This window comes from Asterias rubens, chromosome 6 (genome assembly GCF_902459465.1).
Source record: "Asterias rubens chromosome 6, eAstRub1.3, whole genome shotgun sequence".
Taxonomy (NCBI): Eukaryota; Metazoa; Echinodermata; class Asteroidea; order Forcipulatida; family Asteriidae; genus Asterias; species Asterias rubens.
The window spans coordinates 13,909,057-13,926,545 of record NC_047067.1 but is presented as its reverse complement, the minus strand read 5'-3'; the positions used below and the strand labels follow the sequence as shown (position 1 = coordinate 13,926,545).

Below are 17,489 nucleotides of genomic sequence, written 5' to 3'. Positions count from 1 at the left end.
TGACATGAAACATCAACAGGAATGAGCAGCAGGGCTTACCCCTTGTAATTTTAGCTCAAATGACATGAAACATCAAATAGAATGAGCAGCAAGGCTTACCCCTTGTAATTTTAGCTCAAATGACATGAAACATCAACAGGAATGAGCAGCAGGGCTTACCCCCTGTAATTTTAGCTCAAATGACATGAAACATCAACAGGAATGAGCAGCAAGGCTTACCCCTTGTAATTTTGGCTCAAATGACATGAAACATCAAATAGAATGAGCAGCAAGGCTTACCCCTTGTAATTTTAGCTCAAATGACATGAAACATCAAAAGGAATGAGCAGCAAGGCTTACCTCTTGTAATGTTAGCTCAAATGACATGAAACATCAAATAGAATGAGCAGCAAGGCTTACCCCTTGTAATTTTAGCTCAAATGACATGAAACATCAAAAGGAATGAGCAGCAAGGCTTACCTCTTGTAATGTTAGCTCAAATGACATGAAACTTGAACAAGGAATGAGCAGCAAGGCTAATTAACTCTTTTAATGTTCATAAAGAATGAACAGTAAGGCTTACCCCTTGTAATTTTCTAAAGGAATGAACATCAAGGCATAGTACTTCACGAAACGCTAGGATTAATCCTATCTCGGCCTAACTTAGGATGGGTTCAATGCGTCCCAACGTCTCAACCCAAATCAATCCTAAGGTAGGAAGAGTTTGGTGAAATCGACGGCTGGTGACTCTCTTACATGTAACCATTGAAGGATTGGATTGCACAATCTTCTTGAAGCCTTCTCCAAGCAACACTGTGACCAACTTCAGACTCTTAACTAACTCTTCTTTGGATGTAACAACCCTGGACAAAAAAACATCAATGAGTTGGTAGTCAATGTAACTGACAACTCAAATCAAAGACAAAAATACTGCAGTAATGTTTTTGTAGAGCTTTTATTGATGCCACTTACATAACAACAATCACTGTAGTAGCATGACAATTTATTTTCTTCAAAAAATAAAATAAAGTTTTCCCTTAAATTCTAGAGGTTAATTAACATTGACTTAAAACAATTGAATACAGGCAATATACACTCCCTAATACTGAAACATTTATTCAGTAAATTATTGATACTTTTTAAATTTATACCATAACTAAGGCTGTATTGGAATTGGTGGCTACGGCTACGGCTACAACTTGCTAAGGGTGTTGCTAAGGACATCCTGTACTTTTTTGATGCGTAAATCTAGCCGTAGCCGAAGCTGTACCCACCATTCGGACACGGCCTAAAGCCCACTTCAAACTTCCTGCAAATGCAAATGAGATACAAATTTTGACGTCACAAATTCGTAACGAATAATTCGCAACAGTTGAAAAAAGTTCAAAAACATTCGCAAGAAATATAAACCGGACTTTACTAAACTACCCTGACTTTGCAAGTGTTTGTCTGATTCTGTGCTGCATAAAAACCAAAGCGATTATTATCAACATGTAAATAGAATATGAGATGCTGAGTTTGAATTGGAACTCCTATAAACAAAACAATGTGGTTATACAATGATTCTATTAAATAGACACGTAAAAATGTGATTATCCAACACGGGGAAAATTTAAACTAGACTTGGTTTGTACAGTAGGCCTACAGACAAAAACACCAAAGTATAGAACTTGAACTTGGAGTGCCTCCAACTCCAAGGAAAAATTCACTAGTTTGTGATCCACTAGTTTTCCAACAAATAGAATCCTTATGAAAATGGGACAACAACTTTAACTTTCTAATCTAGTGTTCTTTAACCAAAAGATTCAAACAAAATGTGTAGGTAATTTCACAGAGTTGGGTGAGAGTAAAATTTGAGGATTTTCTTTGTAATAAAAAAATATCAAGTTCAGTGTAGATGTATAAAAGCTGAACAACTCTGGCAAGGCTGGTGGAAATATCATTTTGATATCATGCAGGGCAGAATACAAGTTTAAATTCCTGAATTGAAACTCGTTTGGTATTTGTTTGTTTGTTTGATAGGTGTTGATTAATGTAGTTATTGTTAGTAAACACTATCACCCCTTTCAGTTTATGTTATTTCTTATGCAGAAACATAAAAAACGTCTGTTATAAAATGAAAATTGTTTAGTAGAATTTTGATAGTACTAATGTTGATTCACAAAAATATCCCTCTGCAGCTATTGTAGAACTAAAGTTTTTGTTTCAACAAAATGGCGGACAGTATTAACCGCTTGTTGAATTTCCACAAGCAAATTCATGGGTTTTTTTTCTCCATCACTATCACTAATTACAACACAACATTTTTTATGCATGAACAACACTTAAAAAGGGCCCAATTTCGTGGCCATGCTTAGCATAAGCACAGAATCGGCGCTTACGGAAGCAGGGAATTCTGTGCTTATGGCAAGCGTATTTCACAGGTTAGCAGTGAATTTTTGGCTTGCGCGCGTGCGTACTCCACGCTACTAGGCATTCTACGCTTACAAGGCTAATGCAGATATTCGGCGCTAGCATGTCAAGCCGGGAATTGGATCGTACATGTAAGTGCAAAGTTCAGCGGTAAGCAGAGCAATGAAATTGGGCCCAGATAAGGAGCAATTCCAAACACCAGTGTTAAGAAATTTATGAAGACTATGTGCTCCTTTACAGTGACTCAAGAAACAGGAAAGTACTTGACCCATTCTAAAGGGAGAAAATTAGTTCATGTGAAACAGGAAAGTGCAACGTAATGAAACATCAATTGTGTAGTTAAATATTTAAGATAAATATTATACGTTTCTATATTGTTAAACATTTAGTACAAGTCAAATTTATCAATTAATAAGAGATTTATCTCACACTGAAAAGGCAAAAGACTTATGGGGACCAACCTCTACCTCTAATTCTTATATGAAATGTAAAAACGAAACATCTAACTATACTTCTCTAAGTGCAGTTTCAATAACGCCATCATTTAAAAGATATAGAATTCATACAAACATCTTTATCATATGGGGTTAGTAATATGTAGATTGCATTTGGTGCTCAATATGGGACATACTCGGGTTGGATTCAAACCCACGACCCTTGCAATTCTAGAGCAGTGCCTTATGAACTAGTCCCTCTGTCCCATCCAATTCTACAGCAGTGTCTTATGAACTACATGTAGACCCTCTGTCCCATCCAATTCTACAGCAGTGTCTTATGAACTAGACCCTCTACTGTCCCATCCAATTCTACAGCAGTGTCTTATGAACTATAGACCCTCTGTCCCATCCAATTCTAGAGCAGTGTCTTATGAACTAGACCCTCTGTCCCATCCAATTCTACAGCAGTGTCTTATGAACTAGACCCTCTGTCCCATCCAATTCTAGAGCAGTGTCTTATGAACTAGACCCTCTGTCCCATCCAATTCTACAGCAGTGTCTTATGAACTAGACCCTCTGTCCCATCCAATTCTACAGCAGTGTCTTATTTACTAGACCCTCTGTCCCATCCAATTCTACAGCAGTGTCTTATGAACTAGACCCTCTGTCCCATCCAATTCTACAGCAGTGTCTTATGAACTAGACCCTCGGTCCCATCCAATTCTACAGCAGTGTCTTATGAACTAGACCCTCTGTCCCATCCAATTCTAGAGCAGTGCCTTACGAACTAGTCCCTCTGTCCCATATTGTACACAGTGTATGCTAATCAATAGGCAACCAGTAGTGCTAAGTGGCTGGACTCATCCACAAACATATTGCAAAGTCAAGGTGCCAGACTAAACACAACTAGTATTCTATACCCTTGATATCATTTTCAAAAAAATATAAATTGATATACTTTGTTTTACTTAATTTGTTCGTCATTTGACTATGCGTCTGGAAGAATTCAACACAAACGACAAGTACATGTACATGTATAGTGTTATACTCTTAATTTATCATACATTACATTTCAAAATTAACTGGAAAATGTAACTAAATATTACATCACAGTTAACAGTAATCTCTATTATACTTGTGTCTTAACCAGTTCGCTCCAGATTCAGCAAATTGTGGGATTAAATTCAGCTTGTAAGTAGCAATTTTTATTTCCAGACCAATTAATAATTTGTCAATAAACTCGGTTGGCCAGATACGGCTGGTACATGTATGTTAAAGGAACAGAACCATTTGAACCTCAATGCCATCCCAGGTCAAAATTGCAGTTGAACCCAGTTAACTGGGGTCAACTGGTTCAACTGGATAGTGACCAAACTCGTCCACTTTCCATATTAACCAACTGGTTTGGACTAGGTTTAACTGTGTTCAACTAGGTTTAAATTATAAACCAGTTGATGTCTGTCCATTTTCCACATTAAACCAACTGGTTTTAACTGTATTTAACTAGTTTATCAACTGGTTTTCAACTAGTTCCAGTTAAACACAGTTTAACTAGGTTCAACTAGAATTTTGACCTGGGTATGGTATGCTTAAAACAGTTTTATGAAAATGAGTCCTGTGCCTCACCAAGTGGCGTATTCTCGAATGTTTGTTGATAAGAACGCTGCTACAGGTTGTCTTAAGAGTGAAAGAGTTTTGCATATTACCGAGTCCTCAGGAGCGAACTGGTTGACATGCACTATTTACTCAACCGAAGTACTGGTCTGCTTCTAAACAAATATGTGAATACAGCGTTTACAAAAAGATAAATTTCAGTTTTTTCTATGGTGCAATCAGGTAACCTACACTACAACATGCATACATGTATAGACTTTATCACGGTGTGGCCATCTTGACTAATAGTAATAGTCTGGTGCCATGTTTACGCAACGAATGTTAGTATTCATTACTGTTATGGAAACAGGGAACATGACCAAGATGGCGACAGCGTGATAAAGGTCTGTACGCACGACCTGATTTAGTAATGATTTGAATCAAGGTTTCATTTCATTATATAAGTACTGATTTCAGTCATAATCACCATAATCATCAACGTCAACGAGAGACTTTGTGCACTAGGTGCTATGATTAATTCCAATTAACCGGACATGTCTGCTGCCACCAAGTGTCCCTAAAAAGTCTCAAATTCTAATCAATTATAATGAAAAACAAAGAAGGAATGTCAGCACATTGCACATGATGAGTTATTTAAAGTTTTCAAGACTGACCATATCACAACAGGGAATATGTGCTTGAAAAAAATCCAACACAGAAAATTCAACATACCAAATATAAACAACAGCTATTGACCCCTTGCACGCACGTCACACACGGTGACTGATGCCACGCTCACCATGTTGGTGGTCAATATGTTTACGTGTAAATGCTGCGTTGCCTTAAATGTGCACTTTACTAAATATAACACAAGTTGACATTGATCACCAAAATGGCGCATACAAGATTGTTCTGATGATGACGTCAGGTGAATTGGGTCAATAGCTTTACAATTTTGCTTGTAAATGGTGTAACCAAATACCTTTGCTATGGAGATCGAGTAAATGGAGTTGTATGAAGAAAAAAATAGAAAGCAATCCTTAAAAAAAAAAAAATCACTGGGTGCCACTGGCGAGACTACAATATAAACAACAGCCGCTGCCATTTGTATAGACATTTAATGACTTCTCTACAAGTCTAATGGCTGTTCCATTGTGTGATAGGTGCATTGCATTGTTTCACAGAGTTGTTTTTTTCTGAAAGATTTTAATGGATATGTAATCATAAAATCCAACACACAGACGGAATTTCACCGCATTTCAGAAGATTTCTCTAATGAAATATTTACAAAAATTCCTCTGTAAGATTTGATAATTGCTCAAAATAATCGTTAGCATAAAAACTTCCTTGGTAACTAGCAATGGAGAGCTGTTGATAGAAAGAAAAAAATGTGAGAAACGGCTCCCTCTGAAGTAATTTAGTTTTATTACGAATATGAAAGCACACAAATTTGTGCAACAAGGGTGTTTTTTATTCTCTTGCAACTGCAATAACCAATTGAGTCAAAAAGTTTCACAGATTTGTGCATATGCAGGGATACACCTAGTTAGAATACTTGTATTTGACAATTATGTCCAATGCCTTTAAAAAAAAAATTAGTTCTCAAATGTAAATCAGTTAGTTCTGTTAATTTAAATTGGTAACAGCAATGACGACAACAATGTTAATTTACCCTGGGCTTGATTCCACAAACGAGCTAAGATTCATCTTAAGCATCACTCTTAATTGCTAAGCAAAGTGTGATGTCACATTAAAAACATTCGTTCGAGATACAATGTTGTGCACAAAACACTTTTGTGCAAGATACGTTTATGAACAGGCATTTTCATGCCGGAGAATTTTCTTGCGAGATGCCAACATTCTGCACATAGCATATGATACATATGATGTTTTCGCACTTACGGGACAAGGTGCATTTTCATGCCAGATTCAACGTTTCTGCACGAAGCATTTTCATGCCAGATACAACGTTTTCACACAGAGCATTTTTTTGTGCAAGATGACGGGACGATGTGCTACCTACGAGGTTCTCACCAAACACAACACCGCCTCTGAATAATAACACTGGAATAACATTCACTGGTCTAGTTTCCTGGTTCTGTTGGCTCCGTGTCTCCGTTCTGGTAGCTTCCTTTGTCCGTCTCTACCAGGCCGGTCATGTCGTTCAGCTCTTCATCAGGGTGGGCCGAGGGTGTGATGTAGACATAGAAGTAAGCCATGATGGCGAAGATGACAACAACCACCCCCATTAGACCGGCAAACAAGAAAAACTCCATCGCCTGAGAAGTCAAATGTGAAAATAAACTTCTTCAGTTTATAGTTTTAAAACTTGAATAAAAATAACGGCTTCATTTATAACGGCTTCATCAGATTCTTGTCAACATACCAAATGTAAGCAATGTCGAGTACTCGGCCCCCCACCCCCCACAAAAAGGTAAAGTCAAAATACCTTTGGATCGGTTATTTGACTACAAAGCAAAATGAGAAGAGTATAACCTATGGATGCATTCGATTAGCTTCCCTGTGTTGACCCCGTGGTGCTCGATCGGGTGAGCCCATGACAAGAGCTAATCGAACGATGACTCACCTTCTCGTGGCGACTTCATGCACCTCAGGCAAGCCCCCAGTGACCCACTCCACAAGCAGGGCACACGGGGCTGACCTGGATGAGCCCCTGGAATGACGTCAAAGCTATTCGAACACACCGGGGGGCAGACCGGGGTCGACCCGGGGAAGCTAATCGAACGCACCCATTATAAAAAAAAAGCTAACTAAAAAAGTTCAACGACTAACCTGGCTGTCTACAAACTTGCTCTCAGCAACCAGGATGACAATAAGATTCCCAAAGGCAACAGTTAGTAGCCATGCAGCCTGGACGCAAGACTTCAAGCTGGCTGGTGCCTAGATAAGGGGGGAAAAACGTAAAATGAAATGGATTTGTGTGTGCGGTGTGTGGGCCCAATTTCATGGCACTGCTTACTGTTAAGCAAAGAATCGGCGCTTGCCAAAAGAATTCTGCGCTTACGTCAAGCGTATGTCACGAGTTAGCAGTGAAATTTGACTTGTGCGCGTGCAATCTCCACGTTACTAGGCATTCAACGCTTACACAGCTAGCGCAGAAATTCGGCACAAGCAGAGAATGGTGATCATAAGCGTATAATTCAGTAGTAAGCACGGCCATGAAAATGGACCCTGTTTACACCACTTAGATGTCAGTCAGTCCAGGGCAGTTTATGTAGGAAGTCTTGACCACAAGCTCTTCTATTCCACTAACTGTCAGAGCTAAATTTCTTAAATAGTTTTATACCCCTTTCCTCAAAATGAAAAAAATTCTTTACCTGTGAGTAGGAGAATTCCAGACCTGTAATGGAGAAGAAGATTTCACCCAGGGTGATTACAACATACTGTGGTATCTGTAGAAACATCGATACAGAGTTGGGCTGTACGTCCAGTTTCAGGCTCACAAAAATCTGTTCCAAAATAAAAACCAAATAGTAATAATAATATTAGTAGTAATAATTAGTTCTTGTGTAATGCATTTTACAGAAACATATCAAAGCGCTTTGGTCATTGGGCCAGTAACATTCCTGTTATCTTTTGTTTCCAGCCCAGGGCTGCTGTGGCGCTCCAAAGTTTTTGTTTTTTTTCAAACCCAACTTAAACCTCTACCCTCGCAGGTTAACATTTTATACCTCCAGGTGAAGAGAAGCAATTATAGTAAAATAACTTGCTCCAGGACACAAGTGTCACGACCGGGACCAAACCCACACTCCGATGACTAAGCCACCAGGGGTCTATTTCACAAAGAGTTAGGACTCGTCTTATCTCGAGTTAAGATTAATCTTAAGGTCTGCATGCTACAGTGCAGGGTTGGGACTCATCCTAAGTCCTAAGATTAGTCTTAAGTTAGGAAGAGTTCGACAGCAGAACTTGTATTATAGCAATGTAAATGGATTTTTGGCTGGTAACCAGTTTCTATTCAGCAAGTTTGTATGCTTACAGGCCTTATGAAATTGGGCCCTGATACCACATAATTTGCTTACCGTATCTGAGCTATCATTCATGGGCTGAAGTATAACTCTGTACACAGCACCAGTGCGAATGTCAATGTTTTGCAATGGCTTAGCATTAGGGTCGTCTGCATCACCGTCTACGAAGATGTCGTACCTAAAACATAAAAAAATGCAAGACAATCAATGGATTGCACAGGACATCATGACCACCATCGTTGATGAAACGTGCAAAGGCTACCATTTGCTGTGAGTGAGTTGTGCACAGCACGTACACGCCTGCACTTTACCTTTGTTTAATATCTACAAATGTGGCTTCTTCCTTTCTAGTACATGTACTTTCATGATTGAAGATGGTTGCACTGCCAGACACAACGTAGCGAACCCTTTCTCTTTGCGATAAGTGTGTACTAGGGTCTTTTTACGTGCATTGATAACAACACATGGGACCTACAATTTTACGTCCCATCTGACGGACGAAGCGATGGTTAAGTGTCTTGCTTAAAGACACAGGTGTCACCACCGAGACTCGAACCCACACTTGATAATAATCAGATACATAAGAGCTTGAGTTTGGTGCTCTTAAACCGCTCGGCCATGACACTTCCATAAGGAAAACAAATGATAACACAATAGTCGCTCGACCCCTGGGGTCTTTTACGTGCGTTGATAGTTTGTATGCACACGGGACCTACAGCTTTAAGTCCAATCAGAAGGACGAAGCAATCATGGTTAAGTGTCTTGCTGAAGTGTTAGGACTGTGACTCGAAACATAAGAGCTTGAGTTTGTTGCTCTTAACCGCTCGGCCATGACACTTCCATAAGGAAAACACAATAGACCGTATAAGTAACCTCTTTGTTGCTATGAACATCGCCATCTTGTAGGGCAAACTGTGTCCGTGGCTAAACGCATACATCAAAGAACGTGCAGCATGCAGAGTTCCCGGTTTGATTTCTACGGCACATGCACGTACATCCCAACGCACACGCTATGTTGTAGGGCAGATATTTGAGTAGTGACTTCATACGGTCTAGAAGATAACTGCAACTGACCTTTCTGGTTCCATTGGTTGATAGTCACTGATGTTATACAACCCTGGATTGACGGCATACTGGTACGTTGGACTCTTGAACACAATGCTGGTATTATCTGGCAGGATGGATGGGTCTACGAACAGACCAACGCTGTGGAATCAACGGTTAATGATACTCATGAATATTCATATTAAATAGGTTTGACACGAGACCAACACTGTGTGCTCAAAGGTAAATTGTACTCATGAATATTCATATTACATTGGTTTTATAACAAACAGATCAACTCTTCAGAGTCAAATTTCACTTAAAATTTTGAATGTGTACATCCATGTGGGGGTCAAAGGTGTAATGGTTTACTGACTTATATTTTGACCTCTGACAATCAGACCAACTGCAAGTCTTAAAAGTATTCAATACAGTGGGACAAATTAAAAAGCTCCAATACATGCGAGTCCAGGGAATTCACGTGACCGACCATTGACTCTGGCACCCATGCATATCAAAGATCTGCATCGCAGAGAATGCAGGTCAAGTCAGCACACCAAAATCCAACGTGGTGGACCTTCTAATTCTAATCCAAGATGGCGCAGAATACAGCTTCAATAGTATAGATTACAAATTCATGGTGGATATGCTCAGAGGGGGCCGATGACGAGGTTTATGCTGTGGAGGTCAAAGGTGAACTCTAACAATGAATATTCATGTTTGCTCACAGCGTATTCTGATCTTACCTGACTAATGCTTGACCTTTGCGTGGTTTTTCAAGATGAGACGTCACCTAGAGGTCATATAAACATTAAGTAAGAAACTTTACAAGGAAAGTTGACAGAAAATCTCTGAGTAGTTTAAACAGAATCCTGTTGGGTTTTATTTGCGACAAACACGTTCTGCTTATTTACCGTGACAAAAGTTGACACTTCAATAACTAAGTTACATAATGAGAGAACAGGCCTAATATACTTCGCAGAGGCAATGAAGACATTTGTCTCCATGCCCCCTGGTCATTGCCTTGGTGCCCTTAAAATGATCCAATTGAAACTTAAATTATCCTCCTAGGTTGCCCTATATCATGTATACCAAGGAGAACATGATTGGTGCCCTAGCCCTTTTAAAAACGAAGCATGCACGCCTAAGAGAGTAGTACTCTTTTGAACGAGGCTTTAAAATAACACACAGAGTAGCTATACTCACCTGAAGTGCGTTTAGTTTGCCGCCTTGACTGAATATAACAATCTCTCCGCCTTCCTCCCCGCGTACTACCACGGTAAATGGCTCCGCTTTCTCAACCCCTGGGCAGGGGGCGTCAAAGGTCATAACGTACTCGCCGACTGGGAAGGTCACAGGAGTAGTGCCCTAAAACAATACACAACATTTATAAGGTGCTTAATGCGGTTGTTTCTAGGCGCACATTCAGTATTTTCCAGCAAGTTATGTGGGACTACAGCTGAACTACGAGTATTGTCGTCTAGTTGCTGAAGCACAATTTCTTGATTTGTACAATTCATAATCATAGCCGTTAAATCAATATTTGTATAAGAGAGATTGGCTGTTGCCAGCTAGGTGTTCATATCCCCACTGTAGGAGTTTGCCGAGTTCCCATGACGGGAAGATCATCTACACAAACAAAACAAACAAACAAATAACCTAACAAACATACAAACCTGCTACAAATCTACCCAGCTCTGAATTCATATGTAACTGAGCAAAACACTTATTTAATTTTTGTTGACCTACCATGCCAAAAGGAATTCCTCCTTCGTAGAATAGACTCTGTACATTGACGGCACACGGTGCAGCATTGATGATTCTCAGAATCCCTTCTGATTCTCCTGGGAGTGCTACTTCAGAGGCCTGGTAGAACGGAACGAGACAAATAACTCACACATATTGACAACCTTTATCAATTTATCAGTTGTCGAATAAGTGCTGATTAAAGTGAAGTTGAGAAATAAGACTTAAATTCTTGCATCATTGAAAATAATAATAACTAGCGCCAATCAGACGACTTGCATCAGGGAGTTAGGGTGACTGTTCACCGACTCTGGCACCCTGGCATATCAGAGGACCGACCACACCAAAATATAACATGGCGACCGTTCTAATCGAGAGTTCTCATTCTAATCAAGATGGTGCAGGTTACTGCTTTAATAGTATAGATAATAATAATAGTCAGTCCTTATGTAGCGCTCATATCCATCACTCAGTGACGCCAAAGACGCTTCAACATAAATTTTTTTCCTGTAAGGTTTGTGGGACTACATTTGAATTATGAGACCTACTCCTTTTAATATCGCACCATGTCATGGTTTACAAGGTGCTGTGGCGCTGTATGCTGTCGATCAAAGTAGGAACACCAGGGCAAACCCCTTCTCTTTTGGATAAGTGCACTGGGTTCTTTTACATGCATTACACAACACACAGGACCACTGGCTTTACATCCCATCCGAAGGACCAAGCATCATGGTTAAGTGTCTTGCTTATGGACACAGGTGTCACGGCTGGGACTTGAACCCACACTCTGCTGATCAGAGCTCGAGTCCGGTGCTCTTAACCGCTTGGCCTCAACACGTCAATCCTTAATACTCACGTCAATTCTCAATTGGTTGAATCCGGCGAGGACGAACGCCGCACCGCCCAATATCATACCGACCGCCATACGCTGCAGCGGGCGGAACGGGATCTTCAGCTTACGAATCAGCGGGTAGATGACCGTCTCCGTCAGTGGGATGAACAAGATTATCATGACCGGATTAAAGGCTTGCATCTGATCTGGCTTAATCCGTATTGAACCCTGTTGAAGAAATTCCATCAAAGAAAATTTGTGTTATGGGTGGAAATAAGAGTATGGCTGATACTATTGTCAACTTGTGACAATAAATAATCAACTGTTGTGAATTATATCATTAAAGGCAGTGGACACTATTGGTAATTGTCAAAGACTAGCCTTCACAGTTGGTGTATCTCATCATATGCATAAAATAACTAACCTGTGAAAATTTGAACTCAATCGGTCATCGAAGTTGCGAGATAATAATGAAAGAAAAAACACCCTTGTCTCACGAAGTTGTGCGCGTTTAGATGGTTGATTTCGAGACCAGGTTCTAAATCTGAGGTCTCAAAATCAAATTCGTGGAAAATTACTTCTTTCTCGAAAACTATGGCACTTCAGAGGGAGCCATTTCTCACAATGTTTTATACCATCAACCTCTCCCCATTACTCGTAACCAAGAAAGGTTTTATGATAATAATTGTTTTGAGTAATTACCAATAGTGTCCACTGCCTTTACGACATTAGTTACAAAGATATCTTTACTTAATTTGAGAAAAGAAATGCAAGTCAGTTTTCCAAATGACCATCTTGAATCCATTTTTTTAAGTGAGAAGTCGCCCAACATCACAAGGCCTGACAGCCACTTCATGGTTAGGGCTACATATACAGATTTGGGCTACGACCTTATTCAACTGCCACCAGGGGGCACTTTGCAACCTACTCCTGGGGCTGAAACAGGATGACCCCCCTTCACAGTCCCTAAGGATGAAGGCATGGGTATCATCCACTACGGGAGCCTGGCTGGTAGAGCAGAGTGCACTACCTTCCCAATTTGTTTTACAAAGCAGTTATGGTTTTAAGTGGCTTGCTCAAGGGCACAAGTGTCATGACCGGGATTCAAACCCACACTCTGCTGTTGACATCACCAGGGCCCAATTTCATGGCTCTGCTTACCGCAAGCACAGAATCGGCGCTTACGGAAGCAGGGAATTCTGTGCTTACAGCAAGCGTATTTCACGGGTTAGTTCTATGCTTATGTACAAGGCTAGCGCAGAAATTCGGCGCTTGCACGTAAGCGGGGAATCGTGATCGTAAGCGCAGAATTCGGTGGTATGCAGAGCCATGGGCCTACACCGCTCGGCCATGACACCCCATCCCTTCATATTAATCTGGAAACCGTTTATCCATACCAGTGTGCCATCCATATGTTCCGCCTGGAGGGTCCAGCGTGATCCCTGCTGGTCAAAGAGTGCCCAGAATACCGGCAGAGGCAAGAAAATCTTCAAGACGTGGTAGAGATCTTTGATGTCTGTGATCAGCTTGGCCTGTGGGATGTCAAAAGGGAAACAGAAGGGGCAATGTACTGGGGTTTTGACTGTGGTATGCACGGGGGTTTTATAATGGCAGCAAGAGATAAAGAGAAAAACAAGAAAGGCGTTAATTTCAAGCAGTCTTGGAAATGTCAAGCACAACATCAAAGAATTTTTTTGTAACTTTGCATTTTGTGAGATTTGTTCTGAAACGGGGTTACCCCCTTCACAGTCCATAAGGATGTAGGCATGGGTATCATCCACTAGGAGCCTGGCTGGTAGAGCAGAAAGCACTACGTTCCCAACTTTTTACGAAGCAATTAAAGTTAAGCGCTTGCTCAAAGCAACAAGCCTGAGAACCAATACAATGTTTATAGTATATTTATATATAAATACATGTAGCAGTAACTAAATTAAATTAAATTCAATTCAATTCTTAGAGCACTGTTTCTGCCCCATTCAAACCCGTTCACAGTGAGTATAAGTCATACTTTGGCTTAACTCACATCATACTTATCATCGGCCCAATCCAGCCAGTGATCTTTCTTGACTTCACTTCCTCGATTCTTGATTCTTGTCTTGATTGCATACTGTGGGGAAATAATATAATCAGAATCACTATGCATACAAAACCAACAAGAATATACAATGCTCACTCATTACACTAATTCATCTTTATTGACTTACAAATGTTGCTTTGACGACTTCCCATACGACATTCCCAGTCGGTGGGTAGACTTTGTAGTAGTAACGTCCGAGAAAGAAGATAACTAACAAACAAAAAGAAAATACAGAAAAGTTAGTTTAACTTCTCCTTTTCCACAAAGACATCTCCCAGTTTTAGCCTGCCTAGTCATTCAATAATTAATTACCTTTTCTCTCTTTTCCCATACTTGATATTGTTCTTTGTGTTTCCATTTTCTTGTGGTCAAACCAGCCCTTTCACTCCAACCCCTTTATTTATACCCCATCCTTTTTTCTGTGTGCTTTCTGGCTCTCTCTCTCTCTCTATTTATTTATCTCTGCGTCAGTGCTTATGGTACACTTTAGTTTAGGTAATACCAGGGCCCAATTTCATAGAGCTGCTAAGCACAAAAATTTGCAAACAGGATTACCAACCAAATTTCCATTTGTTGAATATTGCTTGTTACTGATATTCAGCTGTTATTTGCTTATCTTGAAAATCACGTGGAAATTTGGTTGGTAACCCTGTTTTCATCAAGGAAGAAATTTCATGCTAAGCAAATTTTTGTGCTTAGCAGCTCTATGAAATTGGGCCCTGTTTATGTTTGTTGAGTTGTCATTTAGCCTTCCAGAAAAACTCTGCTGGGGTATTATGTTAGGCCATCAACTTTTAAATATACCATAGGTCCTTTTTAATTTTTGGTAAGCAGTTTGCAACAGCAAATTTTATTCTCAAGTTTAACTTATTGCGAACTAATTGAAAAACTGACTTACGAACAGCCACAAACATGAGGGCGGCTGGCACTCCAAAAGCCAAGGCGTAGCAGTCATTGCCAAAGCACTGGACATCATGGCGTAGTATGGGAGTAAAAAATGTGGATATAAGACTTCCAGCGTTGATTGAGAAGTAGAAGATGGAGAAGAACTTCTGGATGTACTCCTCCTGCAGAAATTTAATAAAATATAAAAACTTTGTGACAAACAGACATCGACTGCTTACCATTTAGAGACCATTCATTTCTGTATAATCATCACTCGGATATGTTGTTGATTTCTTGAACCAATATTTTTTTTTTTTTTTTAAGTGTCTAACAAAAATATATATAAGTCAGAAATTTGGTTTTGTTTAAAAAAAAATTAACTCCCCAGCTCTCGACGGTACCCATTTGTGCGTCTGGGTGTAGAGAAGCAATTATGATATAGAGCCATAGACCTTTTCGCAAATACCTGTTAAATGAGGTGCATTATGAGATAGGTCTGGATCAAATTTGATCACCAGCTAGACCACAATGCACCTAATTCCAAGCTTTACGCGCGCGCGCCCGAGTGATTGCGAAAAGGTCTATGCTCAAGGCCACCTGGCGTTTAAAAGTCTCCCATTCAGATTTGACCTTGACCTCAAGTGAAGTCAATACATTTTTATCCCTATCATGCTGACTCCTTACCTGATCAGCGTTGAATTGATCCCCTCCGAAGGCCGCCACACACGGCTTGATTCCTCCTGTGCCTAACCCTATGAGTAGCAGGCCTATAAGGGGTCCAACACTATATCAACAAGAAATCATATAATATTGTTATACCTGTGAAGTTTGATTGGTCGAGAACCAATCATGTGACGCGCAACATAAAAACGCATGTGACATGGCTCGACGGGCCGGGTAACATGAAAAGTGATGTACATCGGTGTACATCACCTTGATCGTTCCTGGCGTTGGTCGATTCTCAGCGCTGTGTACGAAACAACCGCGGGTTCTAGGGAATTGTTTCTTGTTCATCTGTTTATTAATGAATCGTCGTAATGTTTGAAGATGACAGAACTTCGAGAAGGTATAACAAAACAATTGCTTTCTGTGACTGGGGTCCACGGGTTTTGTACACCCTCGAGGGGAAATGGCACCCTCGGCTTCGCCTCGGGTGCCATTTCCCCCCTCGAGTGTACAAAACGCCATGGAACTCGTCACAGCGTGCAACAATTGTATACTGAATAAGAGACGTTCGGGCTGAATACCCGAGTAGCGGACCTACTTGATAAGGGGTCCCACACTATCAACAAGAGATCTTTTATTCAGCTGCACCACGCATCTTGAATACTCTACCACTTAATCTTAGATCTTGTCTTTGTACCACAAAATTCAAATCTCTTCTCACAGGTTATCAAGGACTAATTCAGTTGTGTCATTCGTTTTGGTTTACTGCGCCTTGAACACCATCAGGGTGGATATGTGCGCAAATAACAAGTCTTTAATATGCGCATTACAAGTCTTATTATATTTTTGTTATTATAATCCGAGTTCAGCTGTTTGGGTAAATTGAGTTAAACATATGGTGTTGGCCTTAGTTCATGTAGTTAAGCCACTGACAAGGCGCTCTGTGGCTCCTTTGCAAACATATTGGTTGAACACTGATCGCTCTAAAATATCTGTTTCACAACATGGTTATACATGTACAACCCTCTAAGTAAATACCACCGTGTGTACAGTTTGTACCCTCATATAGTTTGATATTAGTATTATTTATAAGCCTTGAGAGCTATAAAATGTAATGACTTGTAAGGGACCTTGAAAACAAAAATTGAAAAATGGAATATGCTGGTAATGGACTGACTAGAGGCGTATACATATGTACAAACAAAATAAAGCTTGGATGAAATTGAAATTGGAATTGAAATTTGCATTTAGTAATAAATAACTCGAGTCAAAAATGCACCCGGTCTCGCGGCTTTTTCAGCCGAGAGTCAAGAACGGCTTATCTATTATAATGACCCTGGACACCAGTGACGAATTTCCCCTATTGGTTTTGAACACAATTCTCCAGCTTTTGCATTTCCACACCAAATAGCCGCCACTGACGTCACGATTCCTTTGTCGCGCGGGTTTGTTTGACCCCACGTTTTTCAGAAACTTGGCTTGGAGCGTTCTGGAGAAAAACCCATTTTTACCATGTTTAACGTGAGGTAAGAGACTCGTTATATTTGTTATGTTTCCTGGATGGACTGCAGCTGTTAAAAAACTGTAATATCTATATATTTGAGATCATCCTTTATTGGCTGTTTAAAATGCTTATTATAAAAATAATGGAACAATTTATAACATAAAAACTTACAGTTCTGGGCTACCTGTTGTCTGCGGTGGTAGGGCAGTTAAACACATGACTGCATTTCCAATCATGTAAATCACAGAGATGTATAAGATTGTCCTGTCACAAAAGAGATGTTGCAAAAAATAGTTAATGGCCTGATGTTTCGACCCTAGCGGAG

At 40.1% G+C, this 17,489-nt stretch overlaps 1 protein-coding gene across 7 annotated transcripts in view; it reads right to left on the bottom strand.

Moving 5' to 3' along the window:
- Nucleotides 1-5,870: 5,870 nt before the first annotated feature.
- The window catches only part of LOC117291623 (solute carrier family 15 member 1-like), a 29,802-nt gene continuing 18,183 nt past the window's right edge, over nucleotides 5,871-17,489 (bottom strand). For all 7 annotated transcript variants that reach the window (XM_033773447.1, XM_033773449.1, XM_033773451.1 and 4 more), the window contains 15 exons: nucleotides 17,336-17,428; nucleotides 15,679-15,778; nucleotides 15,008-15,176; nucleotides 14,237-14,319; nucleotides 14,056-14,139; nucleotides 13,430-13,564; nucleotides 12,057-12,260; nucleotides 11,204-11,320; nucleotides 10,661-10,822; nucleotides 10,201-10,247; nucleotides 9,485-9,616; nucleotides 8,465-8,588; nucleotides 7,760-7,891; nucleotides 7,215-7,322; nucleotides 5,871-6,700 (listed from right to left, as the gene is read on the bottom strand). In XM_033773447.1, the coding sequence (XP_033629338.1) occupies nucleotides 6,506-6,700; nucleotides 7,215-7,322; nucleotides 7,760-7,891; nucleotides 8,465-8,588; nucleotides 9,485-9,616; nucleotides 10,201-10,247; nucleotides 10,661-10,822; nucleotides 11,204-11,320; nucleotides 12,057-12,260; nucleotides 13,430-13,564; nucleotides 14,056-14,139; nucleotides 14,237-14,319; nucleotides 15,008-15,176; nucleotides 15,679-15,778; nucleotides 17,336-17,428 (1,885 nt within the window). In that variant the 3' untranslated portion in view covers nucleotides 5,871-6,505. The remainder of the gene's footprint in view (nucleotides 6,701-7,214; nucleotides 7,323-7,759; nucleotides 7,892-8,464; nucleotides 8,589-9,484; nucleotides 9,617-10,200; nucleotides 10,248-10,660; nucleotides 10,823-11,203; nucleotides 11,321-12,056; nucleotides 12,261-13,429; nucleotides 13,565-14,055; nucleotides 14,140-14,236; nucleotides 14,320-15,007; nucleotides 15,177-15,678; nucleotides 15,779-17,335; nucleotides 17,429-17,489) is intronic.